We start from the raw sequence: 14,265 nt of genomic DNA on the forward strand, positions 1-14,265 counted from the left end.
GGGCTACAAGACAGGCCCCCTGATTCCTTGATCAGATCTGAGGGAACTAGGACAGGAAGTGGCTAACTGCGGTAACAGAATGAAACACACTGAATCCATCTTGTTACTCAATTCTAGAGCTAGCTTAGTTTCTCTTCAATTATGGGCCTAATTCAATTCTGTCTTGTAAGAAAACTTTATTCACCTGTGGAATTGGGGGAAAACCTTACTGTGTTGTTTGAACCTAGGCCCTGTGGCTGGGAAGCTGCTGCTTAGAGACTTTTATCCAAGGTTATTCTGCCCAGAAACCCAGTCAGACCCAAATGATCATGCAAGGAGTTTTCTCATAATTGTGCATCTCAAGCAACTTTTGTGTCTTATCTGAAAAATGACTCATGTTGATCAATCAGTTATTGTTTCCACTTTCCTGGCTTGTTTAGAGATCCTCCGAGAGAGGGACACTTCATTTTCTGAACTGAGAGAATTATACTTGTTCACTCTCTGCATTTCAATTTGGAAAGTCCCTAATCTTTCATCCACTTAGAAATCAGATTACTTAATGTTGTATTGTTTACTTTTAATTAATTGGCCTTATTTAATTAATTGATTTTAACATATAATCAGGCAGCTAGGTGGTTCATTGGATAGAGTGCTGGTTCTGAGGTCAGGCAGGCTCATCTTCCTGAGTTAAAATCTGACCTCACAATTGTTAGCTGTGTGACCCTGGGCAAGTCACTTAACCCCAATTGCCTAAAAAAAGAGAAAACCTAAAAAACAAGCAAAAAAAGCATTGAGGAAAATTATTTGCAATAGAAAACCTGTTTTAAAGAAACCAGACTCACAACTATACTTTCTTTATGCACTTTTTTTTTTAATTTACACATGATAAATTGTGACCAGGTTATTAGGGCCATAAAGATGTGTGGTAGAGTAATTGTAGGGAGGAGAGACATAGCTAAACATAATGTAAATCATTGATCCTAAATATTATATTCTGGTCATTTGCTGTAGCTTTTCTGGTCCTGCTCAGGGACACTAGGTAGTGCCTCGATCCCCACAGACCCAAGGCCAAGATCCTCTTCTGCTACCAGTGGCTGTTCACTTTCAGGTCCACCTAAAACAAGAGGGGAAACAGAGAATGATGTGACAACCTGGAATCAGACTTGGAAGAGAACTGAGAAGAAGAGTCTTAGAACATAGAACTTTGACATATTGAAGCTGGAAGGGACTTTAGAGATTATGCAGCCTAGCATCTCATCTTCCAAATTAAAAAACAAAAACAACACAAACTAAAGACCAGAGAGGCTAAGCAACTTGCTCATGGTCACACAGTGAATAAATGGCAGATGCAGAATTCAAACCCAGGTCTTCTCATGCCTTGTCCTAGACTTTCTCCACTAACCAGACTCCTAGCCTATGCTTTCTTCCATTTCCTTCGACATCTGGCGAGGCAGAACTCAGACCTGGCTTCCAGCCCCTGGAGTGGAGTAGAAGCCACCCTGCCCCTTGGCAACAAAGGCACTTGGCCTCGGATGGGGCTGATCATAACGCCAATGTTTCTGGGGACAGAGCCAGCCAGGAAGGGAGTTAGCAGTGCTGACATAACGTGGGTAACGACATATTTGGCTTAAATTAACAAGGTGTCGTTAGTCTTGTACACCCGCTGAATAATCATGACAACGCACTTGTCTGGTGAAATATTTAGGGATTTCTCTGCTCTCTCCTCCGCCTCCTTGCTCATGGTCTCGTATGAAGATTTCTTAGGGATGCTTTTCATGACGTTGATGTCTTTGCTCATGCTGCTCGAAGACCTTCTATCTCTTTTCTGTTCATTGAAATCATACCTGTCCTTCAAGGCCCTCCTCCAGGCTCCTTTTCTCCGCAGAAACTTCCTTGACTGGGATCATATGACCATAAGAATTTGGAAATGGATGGATCTTTGGAAACCATCAAGTCCAACTAACTTATCTTATAGATAAGGAAACTGAGGCCTGAGAGGCAAAACAACTTTCCCAAAGTCAGAGGCAGTAAATTTCAAAGCCAGGATTTGAACTGATCACTGCTTATCTGAACTCCACATCCAGGGCTCTCTCCATGTCCAATCCACTCCAGAGTTTACTTCTCCCTCTACTCCTAGAATCACTGCAGAGGGAAATCCACTTAATGCTTCTTAGCAAATAAGATAGCATACACAAAGTGTTAGGAAACCTGGAAGTGCTATAAAAATGTCAGTTATTACCATCACTGGCATCATCATGTTTAGAATCATAGAGTTGAAAAGGAGTTTAGAGATCATCCTATCCAAATGAGGAAACCAGTGTCTACCTAGGGAAAGTGACTTGCTCAGGGTCACACAGCTGGCTGACACAAAGCTAATAATAAAACCTTTCATTGGTTCATCACTTTATAGTTTACAGAGGAATTTTCATTACCATTCTGTGATTTGGTATAGCAACCTACTCATGGTCACATAGCTATGTTTAGGCAGCTGTAGGTATAACAATTAGAGAACTAGGTTTAAAGTCAGGAGGGTGTAATGGTAATGGGAATTTAAAGATCTTCTCTACCCCCTAATAGGCTGAGTGTAATCACTTGGAGCCTGTGGTGGGAGGAATTTGCTAAAGGATGGAGCAGAGCCCACAGGAAGCTGGGATTAGGAGTGGTTAGAGGGAGGAGAGGATGCAGCCAAGGAGACAGCTAGGCTTGTGAGTGTTTGTGGGAAGGCTGAAGGATGATGTGGCTCCCTGCTGTGCTATGGTGTATTAATTTCTTTGTTGCTATGATGGATTCGACTTTCTGGTTTTGGGATTCAGTTTTCTAGTGCATGATCAAATGTTTTTGCTTCTGTCTTCTATATGGAGAGTCTGTTATATTTTGCAATTGAGAACTATGCCGGTATATTCATAGTTGCTATTGGCATTGTGACTATTGCATTGCTGCTACAGAGGGACTCAATTTCAAATCCAACCTCAGATACTGGTTTTGGGATGCTGAGCAAAACACTTAATTACTATATGTCTCAGCTTCCTTGTAAAATGGGGATAATAGTAGCACTGACCTCTCAGGTAGAGTTGTGAAGATCAAATAATGTAATATTTGTAAAATGCTTAACACTCTCTATAAATGCTATTTATTGGGGTGGCTAGGTGGTGCAGTGAATAGAGCACTGGCCCTGGAGTCAGGAGGACCTGAGTTCAAATCTGACCTCAGACACTTAACACTTAATAGCCATGTGACCTTAGGCAAGTCACTTAACCCCAATTGCCCTGTATTCCCTCCTCCAAAAATCAAAAAAATTAAATGCTATTTGTTGTTATTAAGCCTTACCAAGCTAGAAAGGCATCCATATGGACTTGATGTGAGTCAGTTGAATTTGAAGAGGCAGATTGCAAGGTCAATTAAAGGGTCAAAGACCACTTACTAAGTCATGGGAAGGTTGCAGGGACTGGATTTTGTTTTTGTTTTTGCCTTTGTATCCATAGTATGCAGTAGGCTTGTTGACTTGAACTGACTTGGTGACATGACTAACTTAACATCCTGGTTGAAATTAATTCCCATATCTACTGCACTTACCTGCACGTGCTTTCAGTGTCTGGATGTACTTGGACCAGAAGGAGCATTCAGCTTTTTTCAGTCCCTGGTGATTTGGGAGCCCAGGGCTAAATTCTTTATAGTTATCTCCATTAACATGAGGAAGGAATTCTGGCCAGAAGACTGTAGTTTCTAGCACCTTCTTGGAGAAGTCATAAGGATAATTGGGATTTCTGGAAAAAAAAGAAATCCTTAGAGATCATCTGGTCCAACCTTCTCTCTTTACAGATGAGAAAACTAAGGCTCAGAAAATTGATGTAATCTGCCTGAGTGTCACATACTTACAATCCCTGTTACTAGAGAGGCTGAGCTCAGGAGTTCTGAGCTGAATTGGTAAGATTACAGTCAATCTGTGTCCACACTAAATCTAGCACAAATATGGTAAGCCCCCAAACTATCCAGTCCCCTAAGGAAGAGTGGACTAGTCTGGGTTGGAGATGGAACAGACTAAAGCTCCCATGTTAATGGGACTGGCAGTAGATTAGAACCATGAGTGACCACTGAACTTCCAGCCTCAGTGAGATAGGGAGATGAGTCTCCAAAAAAGAAAAAGGAAAGAAGGAAGGAGAGAAGGAGGGAGGAAGGTAAGGAAGGAAGGAAGGTAGGGAGGAAAACCATAAAGAAGGAAGGAAAAAGAGAAGCAACACAAAAATGACTTTCTCTAGGGCACAAAGTCTCAGTGGTCACAGAAACAGGACAAGAACTAAATCTTTTATGTTATGCCATTTAGCTGTCAGTACTGTCTGCAGGTGGCAGCTAGGTGGCATAGTGAATGGAGCACTGGGCCTGGAGTTAGGAGAGCCTCAGTTTAAATTTGGCCTTAAACACTTACTAGCTGTGTGACCTTGAGCAAGTCACTCAACTCTGTTTTCCTCAGTTTTCTCATTTGTAAAATGAGCAGGAGAAGGAAATGGCAAACCACACCAGTATCTTTGCCAAGAAAACCCCAAATGGAGTCATGAAGAGTTGAATATGACTAAATAACAACAACAAACCCTCTGTAAACCTGAGGGAATTTTGTTCTCACACTAACTCATTCATAGCACTGTTGCTGAACTAAATAGGGGAGTATTGGCTTAATGAAGTGTTTAATTTTTCCTAAATTTGTGTTTGTTTGTTTGATCTTATATCTGGGTCACCATCTGGCAGTGCAAGAAAAACTCTGAAGTGTCAGTAGAGCATGAATTGGGGTAACAAAAAGATTTGGAATTTGTATTTTCTTTCTGAGAACAAGTAATTCCCATGATATGCACAGGCTGGGAGGAGACACCCTGACTCTGACCTTGACGGGCTCACTATATGATCCACTGAGGGCAGGGCTTTTTTGGTCTGGGAGAACTCTGCTGCTCTGGTCTGAAGCTGGGGAACTGTCCTCCAGACACACAAGAGTGTGGTGTACTTACCCTGTCTTGACGAAGTTGGTGAAATACTTCATGATTTTCAGTGACAGGCTTTTTTCTTCCAGAGTAAATTGTTGTTCATACTGAGGATGGAAGGGTAGTCCAAAGGCATACTGGACATCAGCCAGCAACTCTGTGCTGAAACAAAAGATTAAAAAAAAAGCAGATTAAACAATTATGGCATGTGAGTATAATTGAATACTATTGTATCGACCACATGGGGTAATTTTTGTAAAGCTCTCAGCACCGTGCCTGGCACATTTGTTGTTGTTCAGTGGAGTCCAACATTTTGTGACCCTGTAGACCAAGGCACATCAGGTCCTTCTGTCTTCCTCTATCTCCTGAAGCTCTGTGGAGTTTTCTTGGCAAAGATTAGGGAGTGGTTTGCCATTTCCTTCTCCAGTGGATCACCTCTTGTCAGAACTCTTCATTATGACCTGTTTGTCTTGGGTAACCTTGCATAGTTTATTTCACAGGCCCCTCCACCATGACAAGACAGTGATCCACAGGTGGCCTTGCACATAGTAAGTCTATATAAATTCTTCTCCCTCCCTTCTCATTGTGTCAGAAGAAACAACAAAGGGGATGGTTTTAGGGAAACCTGGGAATGAACTGACACAGAATGCAATAAACCAGATTTATGCCATTAGAACATTTATACCATTAGAGCAATATTATAAAAAATGAACAAACTTAAAAGATTTAATGATTTTGCTCAGTTCGTTGGCAGTCATGATTCCAGAGGACCAATGATCAAACATTATACCCACTTACTGAGTGATAAGTGATAAACTCAAGATGAAGAATGAGACATACGCTTTTGGACATGGTCAATATAAGGAATTTGTTTTATCTATGTCTCTTTCTTACAAGGGTTTTATTTTCTAGGGTTCTTTTTTGCGGGGGGAGGTAGGATGGAGAGGAAATTAATTCTTATTAATTGAAAGAAATTTTTTTTTAAAGAAGCTGAAGTAAGAAGGACTCAAGTTGGCTAATGATTCTCCTTTTGAAAACTGAGTTTCCACTCCTTTTTATTCAGTGATTGGGTTTTATGAACCAGTCAATCAATTAATCAATCAATAAGCATTGTTTTAGGTATTCACAACGTGCCAGGTATTTTTCCCAGTGCTGAGGATGAGGAGATAAGAATGAAACAATTCTGATTTTCAAAAAGCTTGAATCTCAATGGTGGAGGTAACAAGTATGTGTATAAGTATATTTGAGTTCTGTTGTTTTTTAGTGACATCTGACTCTTTGTGACCCCATTTGGAGTTTTCTTGGCAGAGATGCTGGAGTGGTTTGTCATTTTATTCCCTAGCTCATTTTACAGATGAAGAAACTGAGGCAAGCAGGGTGAAGTGACTTGCCCAGGGTTGCACAGTAAGTGTGTGAGGCTGTATTTGAACTCAGGAAGATGAGTCTTCCTGGCTTTAGGCCCAGTACTTTGTGCACTATGGCGCCACCTAGTAGCCATTATAAGTATACATATATGATGATGATGATAGTGATAATAACTAGCATTTATATAGTCCTATAAGTCTTTTTACTTTTGGAAGGAGGAAGGCAGGGTAATTGAGATTAAATGACTTGCCCAAGGTCACACAGCTAGTAAGTGGGTCAGGTGTCTGAGGCCGAATGTGAACTGAGGTACTCCTGACTTCAGGTCTGGTACTCTATTTACTTCACCACCTAGCTGCCCCAAGTCCTTTTATTTTTTAAACAAAATACTTTACATGTATCTCAATTAGTCCTCATAATAATCCTATGGGGTAGGTACTGTTGTTATCCACATTTTATAGTTAAGGAAACTGAGACTAACAGAGGTTAAATAATTTGGACTTAACTCTTGATCTTGCTATTATCTACAGATGTTCCATTTTCATATTCATGAACTATGAAATTTCTGTAACTCATCATAATCTTATAACATTCTATCTTTTCTTCCTTGTAATCCCTTTTAGTATCTGAGACAGGATTTGAACTCAGGCCTTTCTTTTTTTTAAACAAACTGTTTTCTTTTTTTTTTTTTTGGGGAGGGCAATTGGGGTTAAGTGACTTGCCCAAGGTCACAGGGCTAGTTTTTGTGTTGTGTCTGAGGTTGGATTTGAATTCAGGTCCTCCTGACTCCAGGGCCGGTGCTCTATTCACTGCACCACCTAGTTGCCCCAAACTCAGGCCTTTCTAACTCAGCATTCTCTAAGCTGCTTTGGGAGGATTGTTGGAGGAGAAATTCATTTTGCAAAACTGAAAGTGTTCTATACATTTTTGACTAGACCCATGATTTTATTGGTATGGAGAAGTCCAAGTGAGGAAATTCTTTCTACCAATGCAACCTGACACTTCTGCAGTTTCTAAGCTTAAGAGCATTACCTGGGGGCATGGAGAAATTAAGTGAGTTGCTGAAGCTTACACAGTCAGTACAGGTCACAGGCAAAACCCGAACTCAGATCCTTCCCACTCTGGCCAGAGTTTACCCTGATAAGGCACAGCGGCCTCTCCTTATGTGAATGTGAATTATGATAATAGACAATGTGGACATTATTAGGTATTATAATAATTAGGTACTATAATTATTACACCTCTATATAATCCCTGGTGGATCCATAACTACCATGTGAAGAAGAGAGGGCAGGGACTATTCTGCCCATCTGATAAATGAGGAAATAGAGATCCAGAAAATTAGGAGAGACTTTGCTGAAGGTCTCACTTCTCATAAATGGCAGGGCTAGCAGTCAGACCCCAAAGTCCTTTCTTTTTTGTTCATTTAGTCAATTTTTTTTACAGGTATTTGGAGGTGATTGGGGGACAAGTTCAAGCAAGTTCCTGCTTTTACTCCACCATCTTGCCTCTGCCCTTTGGGGTTTTTTTGGAGGCACTTGGGGTTAAGTGACTTGCCCAGAGTCACACATGGTAAGTGTCTGAAAGGCTTTGTGCTTAGCACAATGCCTAGACTGTAGCAGGCACTTAATAAAAGCTAGTTGACTGACTCACAACAGGATAGACTTACCTGAGGCTTGGAATAAATGATCTCCAAGGTCATGTCATACTTACTGCAACATTCTGTGGTTCTGGGAACCTATTTTTACCCAATTCCCCTAGAACTCTAAATGTTGGCTGAGAACTTCAAGATGTGTCTCAACATTTGTTGCTGTAAGTGTTCTTTTCATTTATTTATTTTTAATAAACCACATTACTATTGTAGTCTGATCTGAGAGATGCTCTCTTTCAAGTAGAAATAGCTTTAAAACAAGTAGAAACAGCTTCAAAGTATGAGCAGGAAGATATCTGTAAGGTAACCAGATGTTCTTCTCTGGCACAGGCAGAGAATATAATAATGTTAATCTAATAATAATCTAATCTAATAATAACAACTCACGGTTATGTGTCAATTCAAGATTTACAGGCTGCTTTTTTCATAACCATGCTTTGAGGAAGGTAGCACCCATATTGTTATTTCCATTTTATAGATTAGTAAATTAAGAGTGAGAAGTTACTCTGGTCACTCAGGGGTCACCCAAGAGTTAGGATTTGGCTAATCTCATGGATGAATGGATAGATAGATGAATGGATGAGTGAATGAATGAAAAAAAAAAACTCATTTGTTGATTCATATGCCAAGCATTGTCCCGAGTACTAGGAAAACAAATACAAGAGCAAACATCCCCTGCCGTTGGGGTGCTTATATTCCAATATGTCAGTAGCAGAGCTCAGAACTGACCACAGGTACTAGTCTCATATTTATTTAGTACAAGGACACAGAGATGGATTCAGGATTCATTATGGATTCAGGAGTACAGGGAACTTCAAAAATGAAGAAATATGTCCTTTCCTTGCAGATCAGTATCTTTTCTACAATTTACAGCCTTAGAGGACAGAGAAGGAGATAGACGCAGGTTCACACAGTCAGGATATGTCAAACTCGGGTCTTTTCAGTTCCTAGATAATAGATTTCTCTATCCACTATGCTACCATGCCCCTTTATGCAGTACATTTGTAAATTAATTGGGAGGGAATAATGCAGAGGCGGCATCATAGTTTATGGAAAGAGCACCTGCCTGGTAGAATGAGACCTGAGTTCTACTTCCAGCTAATTGTGTAAGCCCGAGCAGCTCACATCATCTCCCAAGGCTTCAGTTTCCTCATCTCTAAGATGGAAGGATTGGATGACATGATTTTCATGAATCCTTTCAGTTCTATTTTTTTTCTGTTCTAGGTCCCTTTCAGCATTAACAGTGTATATTCTAAGTTCCATTTGAGCCCAAATGTTTTGTGTTCTATGGTTCCTTCCAGTGCTACCATCCTATAATATACAAAGGAGATCAGATATGGAAAGCATCATGAGACTCTTAGAAGAAACAATGGCAGCAGGTCTAAGCAGGTTTGATCATGTCAACTCACCATTCAGTCAATTCCACTGGCTACCTATTACCTTCAAGATCGAATATAAAAGCCTCTGTGGGCTTTAAAAACTCTGGCTCCTTCTTAGCTTTTTAGTCTTCTTACTCTATATCCTTCTCAATAGACTCTGCAATCCACTGACATTGACCTCCTTGCTGGTCCTTGAGTGTGACACTCCCATCTCCCAATTCTGGGCCTTTTCACTGGCTGTCCCCCATCACCAGAATTCTCTCCTTCTTCATCTCTGCTTCCTGGCTCCCTAGGCTTCCCTTAAATCTCACCTCTTCTGATGCCACTTAATGCTTTGTCTTTCTTCTGTTGATTTTCTCCCTGATTTATCTTGCGTATAAGTTCTTGGTTCATCATTGTTTGCATGCTGCTTCCCCCTTCAACTGTGAGATCCTCGAGGGAAGGGATTTTTTTGCCTTTCTCTGTATCTCTAGTACTTAGCACAGTGACTTGCTCATAGCAGGAGCTTAATAATTGCTAGTTGACTCACTGATTGACAATCAGGAATATGGCTAATGATCTATCTTTCTTAAAAGGAGGAAAATTATTTTTTATCAGTAGCAAAAGAACTGGGAAAGCAGTAAGATGAATGGCATACTTAATGTTCCTTTTTATCTGCTGGCTACTTCCCCCTCTCCCCCCCCCCCCGCCCTGAACCTCTAGTCCTATTATATATATACATATATCTCTTTATAGCTATACACCTATATCTATAGGTATATTAAGATCTTTACATGTAAAGCTATGATGGAAGATATAGATCTATATGTATCTATATTTATCAAAATATCTATCTATAGATCTATATGCATTTATCTATAAAATATTTATATATCGGCGTCTACCTATAGTTATAAAATATCTACATCTATAGATCTATATATATCAATATCAAAATATCTATATTTATAGATCCATGTGTAGATCTATAGAAATATCTGTTGCTATGGAGTTATTTGTAAATCTATAAAAAAATATATATATCTATAGATCTATATGTATATCTAATATAGCTATATCTATAAATAGCTATATCTATAAAAATAGCTATATCTATAAAACTATGTGTCTATGCGTATCAACTATCTATATATTTATATGTATCTATCAATTATCAAAATATCTATGTAGAGCTATGTGTATATCTAGAAAATATCTATCTACAGATATATATTATGTATATATCTATATCTATATAATGTTGTTTCTCCCATTAGATCATAATCTTCTTGAAGGCAGGAACTTCTTCACTTCTGTCCTTGTTTCTCTAGTGTTTAGCACAATGTCTGAAACATGATATGCCAACAGGAAAGCCTCCCAAGGGGCCAGAACCCAGGGACCACAGACCCGGTGCAGGGGGGGTGCCTTGTCAAACGTATTTGGTCAGGGACTCGTCTCAGTTTCGGGATTCCTCAACCCTGTTATGAAGCAAAGCCTACAGAGCCATCAGCTGTGAACATATCATACTTTCCCATTTTGGCCTCTACTTGTCAGGAAGTCTATGGGAAGGGCATTTTACTGGATTGTAAAAGCTGAATCTGATATATCATCACCAATAGAGAAGTTCATTTTGTTGACCAAATGCTGACCCTCTCCACTTCCTGTGACCTGATTATATATCATCGTTCTGAAGGAATTGCAAAATCAATCAAAGGTATCTTAGAGGTTATCTAAGATCCACCCATTATTCTACTTACTTGGGAAATGAGATAGAGGAAGTGAGTTATAAAAAGTTGCAGAGACAGTGAGAAGGAGATAGCAATGAGCAGTCTAATGCTTATTCTTTGCCAGTGTTCTTTCCATTGAAATTTAGGTTTTTTGGGTTCCAGGAGCAGAGGCAAGGGGTAGTCTTTGAATGGAGGAAGTACTTCATTATCTTTTCCTCCTTCAAAATCAAGTAATATTTTATTCTAAATCTCAAACACTTATCATGTTCTTATTGTTAGAAAATGATGATAGTTATTTGTGTCAGCTTATTTTTTAAAATGTATTCTTTTTAATTTTGGAGGGGGGAAGGCAAGGCAATTGGGGTTAAGTGACTTGCTCAAGGTCACACAGATAGTAAGTGTGTCAAATATCTCAGGCTACATTTGAACTCGTGTCCTCCTGACTCCAGGGCCGGTACTCTATTCACTAATAAATTTTCATTATTTTCCTGTATGTCACCTACATTTTCCACTATATCCTTTCACTAGCACCCTTCTCCCACTCAGAGCATCATCTCATAACCAATAATTTTTGAAAATAATGTTTAGCAAAACTAACCAACATAGCAAAAAAAAAATCTAACACAATGGATGTCTTGTTCCTGGTCCTCCAGTTCTACAAAGAATCAAGGTAAGATGTCAGACTAATTTTTCAAGGATTGGAGAAAAGCACTTAATAGAAAAACTCATTTCAGTTTCCATCTCCTCTAATAGCATTTCCTGGACCACTTAAGCCCTCAATGATTGTTTTCTCCCTTCCTGACCAACTATTTTTGCATATGAATAAATTCTAAGGCAGGAGGAAACTAGGTAGCTCATTGAATTGAATCCTAGGCCTAGGAGTCAGGAAGACCAACCTCTGTTTGACTTAATCCATTGGAGAAGAAAATGGCAAGTCACTCCAGCATCTTTGCCAAGAAAGCATGGTCCATGGGGTCACAAAGAGTTCATGACTGAATAACTAAACAACATTCTAACCCATGTTATTTTCTGTTTTGTGTATAAATTTTGTCTCTCCAACTAGATGGTAAACTCCTTGTGGACAGGGATCATATGGTATGCATATTTCATTGACTCAGAAAAATCTGGATTTGAATCTCAGCTCTCCTACTCTTAAGGGAGGCTTCATATAAAACAAATATTTATAACGTGTCTGTAGTATACTGAAGATAGTCCCAAGTTTCAGCTAAGGAAAGGGAGCCCAAGACTAGAATTATATTACATTGAGAGGCAATTCATTAACTTATAGACTCTCAGAGTTGGAATGGACTTCAGAAGTCCTCTACAGTCACCATAATCTGACCAAGAATCCCCTCTACAACATAGATGAAAAGTAATCATCGAGTTTTCATGCAAAGACCTCTGGCAATGGGAAGTCCACAATTGTTAGAAAGGTTGTCCTGAGTTGAAATCCTCCTCTCTTTTCTTCAAAGTCTACACATTATTCCTGTGAGAAGTACATTTTAGTTTAAAAGACAATGACGAGTTTACATAGAGATTTAATAAAAATAAAGGGACAGGGAAGTTGGTCCATAAGATCACCATTATGTAAGAGGGTATGCCTTGGACTAGACAGCAAATTCATAGAATTATAGAAATGAAGTGACTGAAGAGTCAGAGGTCATATCATCTAAATTAAACTTAAAATAGGAATCTGTTCTTCCATACGGAGTGTTTCAAAAACCTTAATGACCTTTTAGACACTTTTAGTGTCATAGAATAACACTGCACTGACTTATGAATTATCCTGTATTTCCTGTACTGAAAGACTTAAAGGAACTTATAGATCATAGATTTAGTGCTGGAAGGGAACTCTGAGGCCATGTAGTCTAACCCCTCATTTTGCAGTTGAGGAAGCTGAGGCCCAGAGAGGTCGAGTGACTTGTCCGATGTGACAGAGATTGTAAGTAGTGGAACAATTTAACCCAGGTCTTCCTACTCCATAGCTAACGATCTTTTTACTGTATCACATTCACAAGGCAGTCCATCATGATCAGACAATTCCTCCCAACTACTCTTAATTATGCCTTGAATAAGATTATTTTGTCTGCCATATATCCCTTCAAATACTAAAGTCAGCTACTGTAGTCTGGATGTCCTCCATTTTGTCCATTTCCTTCTAAAACGGGGTGCCTAGAACTGAACGCAGTGTTCCAAATGCAGACTGAACAGGGGGACTATTGTGACTTCATTCTGGATACTGGCCTCTATTAATGTAACCCCAGATCACACAAACATTTTTGGCTTCAGTGGTACATCCCTGATTCACATAGAAATTTCAGTTGGTTATATTTTCCATGTTTCTGATACTCAGGGACATAAAATAAAACCTGGTAATGGATCAATAAGCACTAATTTCCTACGTGTCAGACACCACAGTTGCAGCTGCCATTTGCTTCCTTCCTGCTCTTCATCCTTTCTTATCGTCTCCGTGGTTGGTAATTTGTGTTATTTCCCATCAGTGGGGAAGGATTGCTCTGAACCATTCACACTCTCCGGCCTGCTCTCATGAGAGACCAAAGGCACTCATTTACAAGGCAGCTGGCTTGACTGCTGAGCTCTGTTGTTTTCCGAGATGAAATGATGCCAGAAATAAACGGCTGCAATCCACAGAAGTGGAAAGTAGTTTTCTTCTCCTTTACATGAAGATAATTGGCTTGTATTACTATTGAGCTTGGCTTCTAGCCCCATGTTCTAATCAGTTGTACTAGATCACAGAGATAACATCAAATAAATACTCTCAGATTCTTGGACACAGACACAGTACACATTTCCTGCTCTGGATTGCTTTGGACCCTTCATTCAACTCTGGGACTTCTGGGAATAGTTGTATCTTTAGGGCCAGATGAAGTCAACTAAACAAAAGAAGGCCTGAGGTATGCTCTTATAGCAAGCACAATTAACTGTTTGCTTTTCTAAGCACTTCAACAAACATTTATTAAGCACCTAGTATATGCAAGGCGCCATATTAGGTACTACAGAGCCAAACTATAACAAAGAGATTAGTCTTGGCCATCCAGGAACACAGAGAAATGGCAGAGCACCTCATCTCTGCCTTGTGGAATCCTTCACAAGGCGGCTTAAGCACCATCTTCTACATGAAGTCCCCTCAGCTAACATAACTCTATCTCTCTGTCTCTCTCTCTGTCTCCTTCTCTCTTTCTCTCTCTCTCTCTCTCTCT

General features: G+C 39.6%; 1 protein-coding gene across 1 annotated transcript in view; it reads right to left on the bottom strand.

Annotated features, from left to right (window-relative positions):
* Positions 1-829: 829 nt before the first annotated feature.
* Positions 830-14,265, bottom strand: part of TG (thyroglobulin) — a 382,541-nt gene continuing 369,105 nt past the window's right edge. Inside the window, exons 46-48 of the mRNA XM_069081298.1 lie at positions 4,974-5,108; positions 3,553-3,743; positions 830-1,093 (exon numbers count right to left, since the gene is read on the bottom strand). Coding sequence (XP_068937399.1) covers positions 978-1,093; positions 3,553-3,743; positions 4,974-5,108 — 442 coding nt within the window. The 3' untranslated portion in view covers positions 830-977. The remainder of the gene's footprint in view (positions 1,094-3,552; positions 3,744-4,973; positions 5,109-14,265) is intronic.

Source organism: Petaurus breviceps, unplaced genomic scaffold (genome assembly GCF_028583685.1).
Source record: "Petaurus breviceps papuanus isolate PSGF00001 unplaced genomic scaffold, PetGlider_PUasm1.0 98, whole genome shotgun sequence".
Lineage (NCBI taxonomy): Eukaryota > Metazoa > Chordata > Mammalia > Diprotodontia > Petauridae > Petaurus > Petaurus breviceps.